Here is a 13,759-nt window from a genome sequence, read left to right on the forward strand (position 1 = left end):
TGTTTTTTACATTACATTGTCTGAACCAGTAATATAATTTGCCTTTGAATAGATTTTAATGTGGTTGTAAGAATGTGTGTGCACATGAAGGGAAAAGCTTTCAAGGTCACCACTCGGGCCAACAAGAGACAGGACAGGAAATGAAGACTGTCCCAGGGTGGGTCACCCGAGTGTCCGACAACAGCACCATCAACTGCTGAACACAAAGCACCGGCGCTTCCAACAGAGCTCACACCAAGCTCCGGAAAATATCACCCTGACTTTCTACAATATGGATTTTTGTGGGGGTCACAAACACCAATCTGATTATTCTGGGGGGTCGTGACTCGAAATGGTTGAGAACCACTGCCTTATGCTACTCCTGAATTCACAAACGTCACATTCACTTTCACTTTCGTCACATTCAATGTGACATTCACCACTACCTCTATTTCTGCAGGGAGAGCATGATTTGTTTTTGTCAACAAGTCAAAAACAAAAAGTCAAATCAGCAAATGAGGGTGGGGCCATGGTTTATTGTTCACAATCTGGTTTCCTGATTTAATTTCCATTCTAGTGCAAAGCAGGAAACTCTACATAAGGCTCTCCTTGTGAAATGCAACAGTCAGCTAACGTGGATAGGAGATAATTACACAAATCCATTGCTAGAGGCTACCTGAGTCCAGGTGTGCCCATGTCACAGGGTATAATTCATTTGATTATAGATCTTTACTTCAATTTTCAGCACGAGCTGCTTTGAGTCCTTTCTTGTTTATTGTGTTGTCCTGGCAACAAGGACACCCTACCAGCCGTCACTCCAACATTTAAGACTATAGGAGAGGAGGAGGAGGGTGAGGAGAGGAGGAGGGGGAGAGTACAGTGGATGTTGTGAAAGCAGGTGCAAAAAGACATTTCTTCACTTGGATTTCCTGTCACATCCTGCAGCCCACTCCAGTCCTAAACTTTATATAATTACAACAATCTGTGCTCCGAGAGAGACTGTGTGAAATCTGATTGCCATTGGTAACATTCGCAGCAAGAGTCCTGGCGTGATAGAAGGCTTCCTGTTTCAATTTCCTAGGATCCCTCAAGTTTTACTGGCTCCTTTTTTTTTTATATCCCATCAGCGGGGCATACATTTCCATTCAGGGGAAAAAACAGACCCGGTAATATCCAATTTACTAGGAGGCAGAGGAGATGGTTTCACTGGCAGTATAATAACATGCTACATGGAGCGTAGCATTATGGAGTATGAATAAAAAAGGCATTTACGGTAAAAATTCAATCCAAAAGCAGTCATCATTCATCGGAGGAAATCAAGGCAATTAGTAACACTTTAATGCAAATTGGAGAACGCAAAACACATCCCAAATCCCTGGCACTGTAATGGGGAACCAAAGAAAGAGCAGCTCAAATGACCTCTTTCAAAATGCATGTTGATTTTACTCTGCCTGGTGACAAGAAGAATGAAGAATAGTGTGTGTGTGCGTGTGTGTGTGTGTGTGTGTGTGTGTGTGTGTGTGTTAGTGGTTAGCTTCCTGACCACTGTATTGCCTAAGACCAATCCTCTATTTAATGCAAGACTGGTTTCTTTAATGTAATTCACTGCCATCTAATGTACAGTAAAAGCTCCGTGTTACATTTCCAGCCACGTGTGTCTAAAGCGGCATGTTTGTGGCTTGTTAACACATTCACAAGAAGGCTACATGTGAGCGTGGCTGCATGTAAAGATTTCTCATTTGGAAGATTACCACCATATAAACAATGCAGGAAAAAAAATGTGAACATCGCCATACAACAACAACCTGTCATGTACACAACACCACTATCAATTAAGTGCAAAACAAACAGCCAGCTTTTAATTGGACAGACAAATACGTGACTGAGTGTAATAACTCCAGGTTAAAGATGATGCCTTGTCCATAAAACTCTGCAGGATGGAGCTCAGAAACACTTAAGCCAGAGCACTTCCTGCAAGAACTTACCTCCATCTTCATTCAATGATGCATTAGGGGAGCATGAGTATGAGAAATGTTTATCGCATGTCCAGGTTAAGCACGCATGCTGCATTTAGTATTAAAGACATGGCCAACATGGGCAGTAAATCATCATGAAGTAGCATTAAGGTAGCCAGCAGATAAACAACATCGCTTACAAAGTGAGCAGTGTGTGTGTGTGTGTGTGTCATTTTGCCTGACTGTGGCTGCCACTATAAAAGCTCTCCCCTGGTACAGCATGTCCTTTTTTATCTTGCTTACAAAGACGCATTATACCCACATATTTATTTCTGACATTGAGAAGGATACTAGCAAACCAGTAGACCCACCATGTGGTTGGAAATCTGCTGTGGAGTTTCAATTTCCGGATGGGAATGAACACCGCAATCATTTCAATGCAAACACCTGCTCCTTAAAGAATTTGCTATGCTGTATAGTACAGTAGAATACATTACTCAATAACTCGCTCACTGCACGGCCAGTTTCTAATATCAAGCAGCCTACACACCGGCAGGCAGGAGCCCCACAGCTGTATCACCCCCCCCCCCCCACCCCCCCCCCCCACCCCCACCCCGCCCTGCCTCCCCTCGTCTTTCTGCTGTACTGTACCTTCTGAGTGGTGGGAGAGGGTGAGCAGGCTGACGCAGGAAGCTCCGATCCCAGAACCGAACACAGTGATGCGGTTGGAGTCTCCTCCAAAGAAGCCGATGTTCTCGCTGATCCACCTTAAAGCCTGGATCTGGTCCAGTAGCCCATAGTTCCCTTTAGCAGCCTGGTCACCCGTACTGAGGAAGCCTGCGACACACACACACACAAATTAAGAAATTAAAAACTCAGAAATAAACTCAAAGAAGAAATGGAGAAGCATCCCCCTGGACTCGCTTTTGTTCTTAATGGAACAACTCTTTACAACAGACCAGTGTTGTATATTGCATATTTTGTTGATGGTTGCAAGAAAAATAATTACCATTAATTGAATGAAGCCGAACCCCTCCACAATTCACCCTTCCTGAGTCTCACCTGTTTGGGAACCTCTGCCAACTTTTTCTTTCCTGTTTGCTTTATTTAGATATGTTATATGTGATGCTCATGTATGTAAAGAACATTTTGAGATGATTAAAAGATGTTGCTGGGGACCTGTTGTTACTGTGTATTTTTGTTGTTGCTGTGTATTTTAATCCATCTAAAGCACTTTTGTGAAAGGTGCTACATAAAAAAACCTTGACTTATTTATTCAAAAAACAACATACATATTGTATATATTATCACACCTGAAATTAGCCAATGTACAACATCACTAGCTAATTAGCTAGTTAATTACATCTTATAGCTAAAGTTAGCAAAATGTTGGCTAACTAGCTAGCTAATCTACATCAGCTGTTAGCTAGTGTAGCATCTGAGGTGTATGGGCTTAAAATACACTCTTTGTGTCCAAAAACTCACACACTTGCACTTTTGGAGCACCAGGAACAATGCTGCCATTTCTTCTTTTATCCACATTGTGTATGACAAATTGACGTGCCCCATGACATCATCAAACTGCACCCACTGTCTCCTGGCGTTGTCAATCAACAACTGCTGTGTCCTGTTTCCAGTGCTTTCACAAGCTAGTTATATATGTCAGCCATTGTCAGCCAGTTTGCTAGTGTTTTGCTAACATTAGCTAACTTGAGATGTTAGTATAGTCTATGTAAGTTGCTTTAATTCATACTTTTGACATTTTTTAGTGAAGTGAAGCCCAGTTTCAAGGTGGTTTTGTTTTGTAATGTTAATTGCCTGTTAATGTGTGACATGGTGTTTTAAAGAAAATCGCTGATAAATCCCTTTGTTTTACATACTGAAAGTGCACTTGATCAAAATAAAAAGTAGGTGGTCTGCAACTTGCACATGCAATACTCCATGGCTATTTATTTTCTGTGTGCACCTGCAGGATAAAAGGTTATCCACAATGGCTGACCCCACCCAGATTTTTTCAGAGGAACCATCACGCCAGGTGACAGCAGCGGTGAAATCATGACTTATTGGATGACATGGCTGTTGGTAAAATAGAAGCGCGTGTGACCACATGTCATCTGCACCTTATGGGAAATCAATGGCACGTCTCCCCGGGTGAACACCCATCATCAGATATATTGAGCAGTTCTGATGAAAACCCTACAAATCTATGAAAACTCTGCACACAGAGAAGGAGAGAAAAAGACGTGATAATAAGATTTACAATAATTCTGAGGCTTTAAAACCCTCCGTGTGGACAGCGACCTCATTATGTACCCTATCAGAATCACCACCTTCCTCTGACATATTTCCGATTCTCTCTCACACTCTAAACACTCACAACAGCCACTACCCGCACACATTTTCCTCCGTGTCTGTGTAATCTGCTACATGATGTCTGAGTTGGACAGTGAGTCTCTCTTGGGTACATCAGAGCTCATGTTAACACACCGCCCCTCTCCCAGCTGCTCTCCGGGGCCTAAGCCCTGCTGAATGATGGGTAATCGAGAGTCGTGGGAGAAGATCAAAGGCAAGCAATCCCTGAAGTCCCCACGGTGGACTCAGTGTCCATCAAACCCCTGAGCATGCATGCGAGGTGACAGCTAGGAGACATGTGTGGAAGGCGAGACCCCCCCCACCCCCCCACACACCCACCCTCTCTTTAGTGGCAACACCACCAAACATTTCACAAGCGATAAATGTGTTGCAAGCCTGCAGTGATGGTCCTTCAGCATCTCAGCATTGTTTCTAACATCTATTTCATGGTCTATGCCTCCATATAATGATGAACTCTCTGTGTTTAAGTCCTACGGGGGGTTGAATAGTTTTGATATATAAAAAAAACCAAAACAAAACAAAAGATCTGATGTGTGTGTTTTTGGACTCCGGTCAGCACAGCCATGCTCGCTCTAGATAAACACAGATTAGAAAGCAGCTGCTCCAGGCTCATTAGCCGTTTATGGTATGTACGTACAAAAAGGGATGCATGTCTGCCAATCCCTATTTTCTCTCTTTGAGACTAGAGGGCACAACCTCCTGCCCCACCCCCCACAGCCTTCCCACCTCACCCAGAGTGCCTGTTGGCAGCGACAAAGAGGGTGGGCAGGGGAAAGGCCAGGCCTGATCATCGATAGGAGAGAGGCGGTGGCACAGGAAGCAAAGCAGGAGACAAATGGATCAACAGATGGTCTCCTTCAGACGCATCCCTGAGGATGACAGAGCGGCAGGGCACACGCAGAGAGAGAGTGAAAGAGACAGGCAGAGGAACAGAGACGGACACAGACAGACAGAGAGAGGAGAGAGGAGGACTGCGATTGAAGAGCTTTCCCTTCTCTTTTTCTCTTGCGGCTCCTCCTCACGTTCCGTCATAACTAAAGGACAACAGCTTTTACAAGCCTCTCCTGGGTGCTGTGGATAGAGAGAGTGGGGGGAGACGTGACTCTCCCAGAATAACCCTCATTTGTGAAATGGTTCACACTTCACCAAGTGTATGTCAGATGGGTTACAAAATGTCAGGAGAGCGGCATGTGAAAGGGATTCTGTGCGACTGTTTAGCCTAATTGAAAAGATAGTAAACATTATCCATTTGGCATTGTAATGTGAGGAATTACTGAATGACAAAAAGCAAATCATTAGAGTTGAATACCCAGCTGCCAGAATAAAGCCAGCTCGATGCACTGGTCTTTTGTGACTTTTTGTTTTCACCATGTTGAATCCTCTGCATCTATAAATGAAACTAGTCATTAAAATGTAGAGGTGGAATCCAATATCTTAGACAACAAGACATGCTGCAGGCACCATTTAAAAATACATCTAATATAGCTGCTGGTTATGTTTTAATTGGAAAGGTGACAGAAAGTATTTTCTTTGGAAAACAATTAAGATAGCAAAGTAATTGTTTTTATGCATGGCTATTTCTATTTTTATATTTATAGCAGACTGCTGCTTGTGTTCCAGAGGTTTTGTTTTATGGCTACATGTTTATGTCCATCACCTATGCATCACCTCTGGACTTCGGCTCACTTTGCTAGAATAAGGGCCAGGGGCCTCATTCCAGACATTTCCTAAGTCTGAAATCCTGTCTATGTCAGTTTAGGATGACATTTAGGACGTGGTATTACAAAAACATGTTTCCTAACTGTATTCCCGAAACATGTTATCTTATTTTAGGATGAAAATTTAGTTGTTATAGAACTGTCCAAACTGAAGACTTTTCAAAATTATAAATCCTCAGTCAGGACGGCATTGACCCTGTCCTAAATTCAAAATAACAGCCAAAAATGGCAGCACCACTGTTGTTAGGTCTGTGTGGACATGACCATGAAGACGGTGACCAACAGGAACACTCAAATATTAGGATTGAAAGGCTACTCAAACCATATAACAACGCTTTACATTTCCACGTAGACCATGTAATAATGGGTACATATCAATTGCCAAGACAATCAATGGGGAATTTGACTGACACGCTTACATCTACTCAAATACCTTGGGCCATCAAGTGATAAGAAAACTTCCCTAGAGGTTGGAGTTTCCTCTCCTCCACTGAACCGTAAAATGGCTCAGGCACATTGCTAAATTGTAGATTGTACATTCTTAACACAGATACAGGCGTGACAGGACGAGTGCAGACTGAAGAATTAAATTTACAGTTCTACTTAGGATTTATTCTGAGACAAGATAGGACACAGCAATGAGTTTGGGTATTGCTGTGTAGCTGTGATAGAAATTTTTGATTTATCCTATCTCTGAAACTTAAATTAAGGCAGGACAAGCAGTTAGGAAATTTTATGCAGATTCTGTCTTAACTGTTTTAGAACCATGGTAAATACAGTTAAGACCTGAGAAAAAAGTCATTTACAGATGAATAGTTCCATCGATGTGTCTACCCTTACTGAAGATAGGAAATGTGTATTACACAAGCATCCTAAATTGCTAAAATCTTAAATAAACTCTCCCAACTTCAGAGTAAAGAGAGTAAGAGTTAAGCTGTCCTAACTTCTCCATTTTCCATAAGTAGTAGTAGTAGCTTAACCTAGGGCTGGGCGATATATCGATATAAAAATTATATCGATATATTTTTAAATGTGATATGGAATTAGACTATATCGTATATATCGATATAGTTCAAATTTGCGCTGTGATCCTTGCTCTGCTGCGCTGATAACCCGGAGCTCTCTGCACTGCTCCGCGCGCCCCTCCTCTTTCGTGCACAGAGGGGAGAGGGGCAGGGAGAGACACTCCGGCACTCTTCAACAAGCATGGAGGAAGCAACAACGGCTGCAGAGCGCGCGACGGAGGAATTGGTTAGTACACGAATAAGCAGTGGCTCAGTAATTTGGAGATGGTTTGGTTTTAAAGTATCAGATGAGCAACAAAATCACGTTATATGTAGGGAATGCGCTAAACAAGTTACAGCCAGGGGTGGAAGCACTACAAATCTTTTTCACCACCTAAAACAGTGGCAAAACTGCAGTACGAAGAGTGTGTGAAGCTGCGCGCTGCAGAAGCCCCAGCTGCAAGCCATCCACAACCCGAAAAAGCTCTAGCCCCGAAACAAAGCCCACTGCGAGCCTCATTTCCCGCAGTGTGCCTTATGAAAAGAAAAGTGACAAGTGGTGTACTATAACGAAAGCGGTGTCCTATCACATTGCAAAAGATATGGTCCCTGTTGCAACTGTGGAACAAGTCGGATTCAATTTCAATAAGCCATTTATTGTTGTCAAACTAAAAAAAATGTTTACTGACTTTTCTCATGAATAGATTTATTTCAGAAAAAGATTGGCCTATTTTATTTTATAGGCTATTTTTATTTAAGATATATTTTTATTTAAATGTGCACAGAGCTTTAATTTCAAAAAAGGTACAGTATTTATGTTTAAATTTTATTATTTGAACAACTGAGCATTTTTTTCATGAACCAGGTGAAGAAACCTGTTTATTATTTATTCATTTGATTTTGCCACTGTTCACTGAAATAGCCAGTTTCAATAAAACTACTTGTGACATGTCATATTTAGCTTTGACCTTGACTGAACATTTGCTCTCACTTTGCGGAAAAAATATCGGGATATATATCGTATATCGATATTCGGCCTAAATATATTGGGATATGATTTTTGGTCCATATCGCCCAGCCCTAGCTTAACCTACTAACTAGCTAATGTCAGTGTTGAGTAACAGTAGCTAATTGTGTTTGCCAACAGTAGCTAGCATTAGTGTTAGGTAAGAGTAGCTGAACTTAGTCTTAGCTAACAGTAGCTAATTAAAGTGTTAGCTTACTCATTTAATCAATATTGCTGCTCTTTTAGTGCTTTTCCACAATGGATGCTGGATACAACGAAGACTGTCAGTTACCTTAGCCCACTCTCTGTCTTTTATTTCCCAGGTTTGTGTTGCTGTAAATTTTTCCAAAAATAACATTTTTGGATTTCTTTACAGATGTTACCAACAACTCTAACTCATTTGTCTTAAAGTTGAGTGCCACTTGCTGGTTTTGCTCCACTTTTGTATGTTTCAATGTATGTTTTAGTATGTTCCAAAGAGAAAAACTAATGAAATGACGTTGTTTAGCTTGACGAGAAGAGAAAAGAAGTGTCGGTTGCCAGGTAACAGACACCAAAATTGAAATGCTATGTTGAATTGAGTATCAAGATTGAGATAGGATGAGGAAAGATAGGGTAGATTTTTTAGAATTAGCTAGGATTTGCTTCTGTAATACCAACCCAGAAAAATCCTATCTTAGACTCTTCCTATCTTAACTTAGGCCTGATGAGTTTCCTTATTACAGTCCCAGGCCCTGACTATTTAAATAATGACACATACTACACTTTCCCCTTTCTCATGTTTGAGTTGCCTAAATTTCCAAATCTCTTCACTCAGGAGGGTTTTGGTTATAGATTTCCAGATCTAGCAGATGATCCTCGTCTCATCACCACTGCGTGGGCCTTGGCGGCACATGAACCGTGATGTGCAGTGCACTATCTGTTCACAGCTCACTCCTACACAGGACCTTGGGATTCTGGGATGCAGCTCAGTGCTTCTGAACTGGTTTGGTCAGGCTGGTTGTGTGCTTGACTGCGCTACTCAACCTGACGTTCAACTGAGACTTTTAATACACACTAGGTGCCGCTTTACAATAAGCATTTAATTATAAAGTGTAATCACATTATATCCATCTTTGTTAGCTGCCTGAATTCAAATTAATATGCAAATTTTCTTTTAAATGATCTGACCAATTAACTTTGGCACAAACACTATACACAATTACAGTGTCCCAAGTCAAGTTAATTCAACAAACATAAAATAATCATTAAACTGTAAATAGTTGTAGTTGATCTGATACTTTGAAAGTTAAATGCACACAAATTCATCTGTGCTAATTTAATTTTATCTGTCACATTATTAATCTTGCCTGTTGTGATTTCTGTTACAAACTGTAGATTAAATGCGGGGTCTTTTTTTTCACTCCGCTCTTAATAACTGAGGCAAAGCCTAATACCCTGAGGCTGAACACCAACGTCATATATGGATTGTCTAACACTTGCTGTTTTGTGCATCAAGCACAAATTGTTTGGTGGAAAATGTGTTTAGATAAAGGAGAAGTGCCCTCAAGTTGAACTGCACAGGGGACAAGGACTCACACAACTGATCTTCATTTAAGTCAACCTTCTTAAATCATGTATGCCAAATCCAGAATGTATTTAATACGATCAGTTGAGAGAAGTGGTTACATAAGCACCACTTGCAAAAGGTCATGCCAACAAATAACATCTCAAATTGTCTCAAGGCTTGTAACAAAGACTTCCAAAAATGGAATTTAACCTGTCTACACATGTCAGCTGAATGAGACATGAAATTTGCATGAGTTTCTCATTCACAGCAAACAAACTGTATGAGTTAATAACAGTGATTCTGCGCTCTTTCTCTGCATGTTAGAACTGTAATTTGTCCTGACTGATTACATGATGTGTTTTTGTATCGTGTCTCAATGCTGCTCTGCCCTGACAGTGATGTGGTGTGCACTTCAGCTGGATGAAGAACTGGTATTTTCTCCTTGTGGCAGCACAGACTCAGAGATTCAGCTGGAGTGGCAGCGGCGACTGTGGTGTGGTCGCAGGCCGGGTCAGGTCGCACCTGTCACCTTGCATCGTCCTTGCTGGGACAAAACACTACTGTGTGTGTGTTGTACAGCTCCCCCTCTGAGGAACTCGGTCGGCCTTGTCACCTTAACATGACCAGAGGGTCAGTTAATGTATACGGCATGACAGCGTCCCCTCTCTGCAGTGTTTGAGCCGCCATGCCGGAAGCAATACATGAGCTGCAGACGCTGATGTTCAGAGACCAGGAGATCAGCGCTCAAATCCAGCACCTTTCCATTTCCACACATTTTCGCACACGAGCCACAATCATCACATCACCTGAATGTCAGCGAAAGTGAGTTTATTTTTCCAAAAAAGCCAGCACAGAGCGTGATGCCACATAATGCATTTTCCCGCTTGATCATATTTTATCAATAAGCAGGCACTGCTATCTCAGTCCATACTGAGCGTCTCCGTTTCCTCCTGAGCCGCAGCAGTGATTTCCTTTAGCCATGCCTCTCAGCATTGATATTGCTCTATTGATTATGATTTAAATGTCTGTTTCCTATACGGTGGGCTATAACTCATGGTGTAGCGGAAAAGAGGTGATGATAATGATCGCTCCGACCCCAGACATCTCTCTTAGCCTGGTCTCCCAGATAATGGAATGTGTGTAAAGTAATGGCGGAGGGTGAGAAGGGGGTGAGGAAGGGTGAGGGGGAGGGCAAAAGCTTGTTATTGAGCTGAAGACCGAGCTTACTTTGGGACAGATGGAGGGAACGGATAGGGAGGAGTAGAGGAAAAGAGAGGCGGAGGATGGGAATAACAGCGGTGACGTAACTGAGGGAACGTTTTTCTGGCTTTCTGCGAGATCCATTCTTGCTTTTACTTTGCCTTTTCCCTGTTTCTTTCTCTCTCTCTCATCCTCTCCCTCTTTGGGGGTGCTGCTTAACAAGGCCCGTCTGTGTCCAAACTCTCCTTTGGTACTCCCCCCTCTGTCTCCCTCTTGCCCTCTCCCTCTATCTTTTCTCCCCCCTTCTCTTCTCTGGGGAAATAAAGGCCCACACAGTCGCAGCCTTGACAGCCTCCCCTAAGAATCCCCCACTACAAAAGAGCTCCAACTTCCCCCCCAGCCAGGCCCGGGCTGAATGGGAGCCTCTGGGGTGTGGATGAGAAGCAGAGGAGGGGAAGGGGCCACCCTCCTCACAGCCACATAAAGGGCCTGTGTGTTAGGCTCACGATGAGCAAGGGACATACCCAGCGGTCCATCCTCCGCACAGGGAGTCATTCCCACAAGATTTTTCATCCTCTTTTCCTTTTTTTGAGTGAAGATTTCAGCATGACTCAAAAAAAGAAGGGAGGGTGAAGGGAAGGGGGCAGGAGGGGGGCGTGGGCCTGAATGAAGGTGATTGCCACTTGGATCAGAGTACAGCTCCTGTTTACAGCTCACTGCCCAATAGCATGGCTGGATCTGAGAGCAGGAGAGCAAGAGGGATAGAGATGGAGAGAAGGGCAGGCAAGCACAAGAAAGCCTCTTTATGGCAGCCTGAACACTGAAGGCCATTTACCCAACACCACATCCTCGTTTCCGGTGGGAGTGAAAATAAAGACTTGGAGGAAATAAAAAACATACTTTTTGATTGTCACCCCTACAAATGAAGTTCCATATGAATGAATATAACATGACAGCAGAATCAAGCTAGAAAACAGTGAAAAAGAATTTATGCATGAGCTCCTGATGCCTGTTGGGCTCATTACGAATCAATAATTAAAGGAAATATCAGACTGACTTGAATGGAAACACAGCTGTCCGATGTTTCAGGGGCTTGCCCCTTGACACTAGGCAGGTTCAAACTGAATGATAACACACTCACTCAACTGCAGGTCTTTGCTGAAAATGTGAATAGGGCAAAAACTAAAAGAGACCAAACAGAGACCTGTGCACTGTGTGCACAGTAGGGGTGTTGCAATATACAAGTGATAAGTGATATTAACTAGTTCAACCCAAAATCAAATATACATGTTTTCCCCCAGGCCTGTAGTGCTGTTTATCCATCTAGATTGTTTTGATGTGAGTTGCAGTTTTGGATGTAAAGGCCATAGAAATGTTTGCCCTCTCTCAAATATAACGGGACTTATGGTGCTCAAAGCACTAAAAAATATATAGGAACTATTTCCACCCTAGTAGAAAAAAAGTAATTCTACATTCCTACATGAAACTGTTCACAACAAGGTCTGTGGATTATCTTGAGTAATCAGGTCATGATTTTTGGAAAGAGACACTTGTTTTGAATTTTTCAAATGTATTTTTTGGTGCTTTGAACACCACAAGCCGAGTGCCATTTAGTCCTATTATATTGGAGAGAAGGCAGACATCTCTACAGCTGATATCTCAAAACTCTGCCACTCACACACACAAAAAATCTAAATGGGTAAATAGTACTACAGGCCAGAGGAAAAATATGTTTTTTGATTACAGGGTGAACTGAAATGAAATACTGATATTATGATAATAATACACATAATAATAATATCATGTATATGATATATCACCTCTTGAACATACTGTAGGCTGTTAAATAATTTCTGTTTCTTTCCATTCTAGCTTTGTCTTCCTAAAGCCCAGCTCAGATCAAAGAGTCACTATGATTTTTAGAACGTTGCAGTGAAAAGTTTCAGCTCAATTCAAGTCAGCTGATAGCGTCGCTTGTGACTCAGCTTGTCAAGTGTTAGAATGTGGGGCTTCACCTTTTTCAACAGCCAATCAGCTTATAGCAAAGTCAGTTAAAAGTAGTTACAAATGGTCAGTAATGGCAGGGTTTTGGACAAAGGAAAGAGAGGATCCACCTCATCAATTTGCTGGAGGAACAGTCGTGTCTGGATGACACAAACCTTTAGGCCACATTCAGACAGAACCAGGTGTGGGTGTTCATTTGTGCTGAGAACACAACGGCTGTGAAACAATTAGAAAATAACATTTTATTTCTCTGACTCACTCACTTGTTCGCTACCAGCACTCTCTCACCTAATTCAGACTCTGTCTTGATAGCCCACAGCTGCACACACTCTCCCTCCCTCGCTCCACTCAACCACACTCCCTTTGCAAACACATTTTATGTTTTCGCTGTTTAATCAATGCAACTGTAGCAGTAACTCACTATCACCGTGCTCATTCATGTTTTATGATGCTAGAAATTATGTACAGCTACAAAAAAGAAAGCTGGAACAGTCGGCAGTTAGAGCTGACGAACAGAGTCGCTGCAATGGAGATGATGCAACATTTCCTCCAGTCGGTCCTGAGGTATTGGTGTAAACTGTCAGGTTTAAGTTAAAGATAATTCGACTCAAAGCGCTATTTAAAAAAAATATGACATTGCAATAATAGCGTTATGGTGATTTATTTTGCTCCTTATAATTGTGTCATGAAAATCTGATATCTTGTGTGCAGCCTGAACCAACACTGCGACTACACTGTACTCTGAAAGGTGGCTGGATGAGCTGATGCATGATGCTGAAGATAGAGCATCATGCATACTGTGCTGCTGTATACAGAGCCAGTCAAATGGAAAATGTGGTTTGTGTGCAACAAAGCACTGAGGAAAAAAAAAAACAACAACAACAAAATGTCAAGAGAGAAAATCTGCACCGCACAAACACCAAAAGCTCATCTGACACATATCTGAGCCCCTAAAACCCAGATCTCTTACA

General features: G+C 42.2%; 1 protein-coding gene across 2 annotated transcripts in view; it reads right to left on the bottom strand.

Moving 5' to 3' along the window:
- nlgn3a (neuroligin 3a) overlaps positions 1-13,759 on the bottom strand; it is a 182,566-nt gene that overhangs the window by 63,794 nt on the left and 105,013 nt on the right. For both annotated transcript variants that reach the window (XM_084719415.1, XM_084719414.1), the window contains one exon: positions 2,586-2,771. In XM_084719415.1, coding sequence (XP_084575541.1) covers positions 2,586-2,771 — 186 coding nt within the window. The remainder of the gene's footprint in view (positions 1-2,585; positions 2,772-13,759) is intronic.

The sequence above is a fragment of the Lutjanus erythropterus genome, chromosome 5 (assembly GCF_056507025.1).
Source record: "Lutjanus erythropterus isolate fLutEry1 chromosome 5, fLutEry1.hap2, whole genome shotgun sequence".
Taxonomy (NCBI): domain Eukaryota; kingdom Metazoa; phylum Chordata; class Actinopteri; order Lutjaniformes; family Lutjanidae; genus Lutjanus; species Lutjanus erythropterus.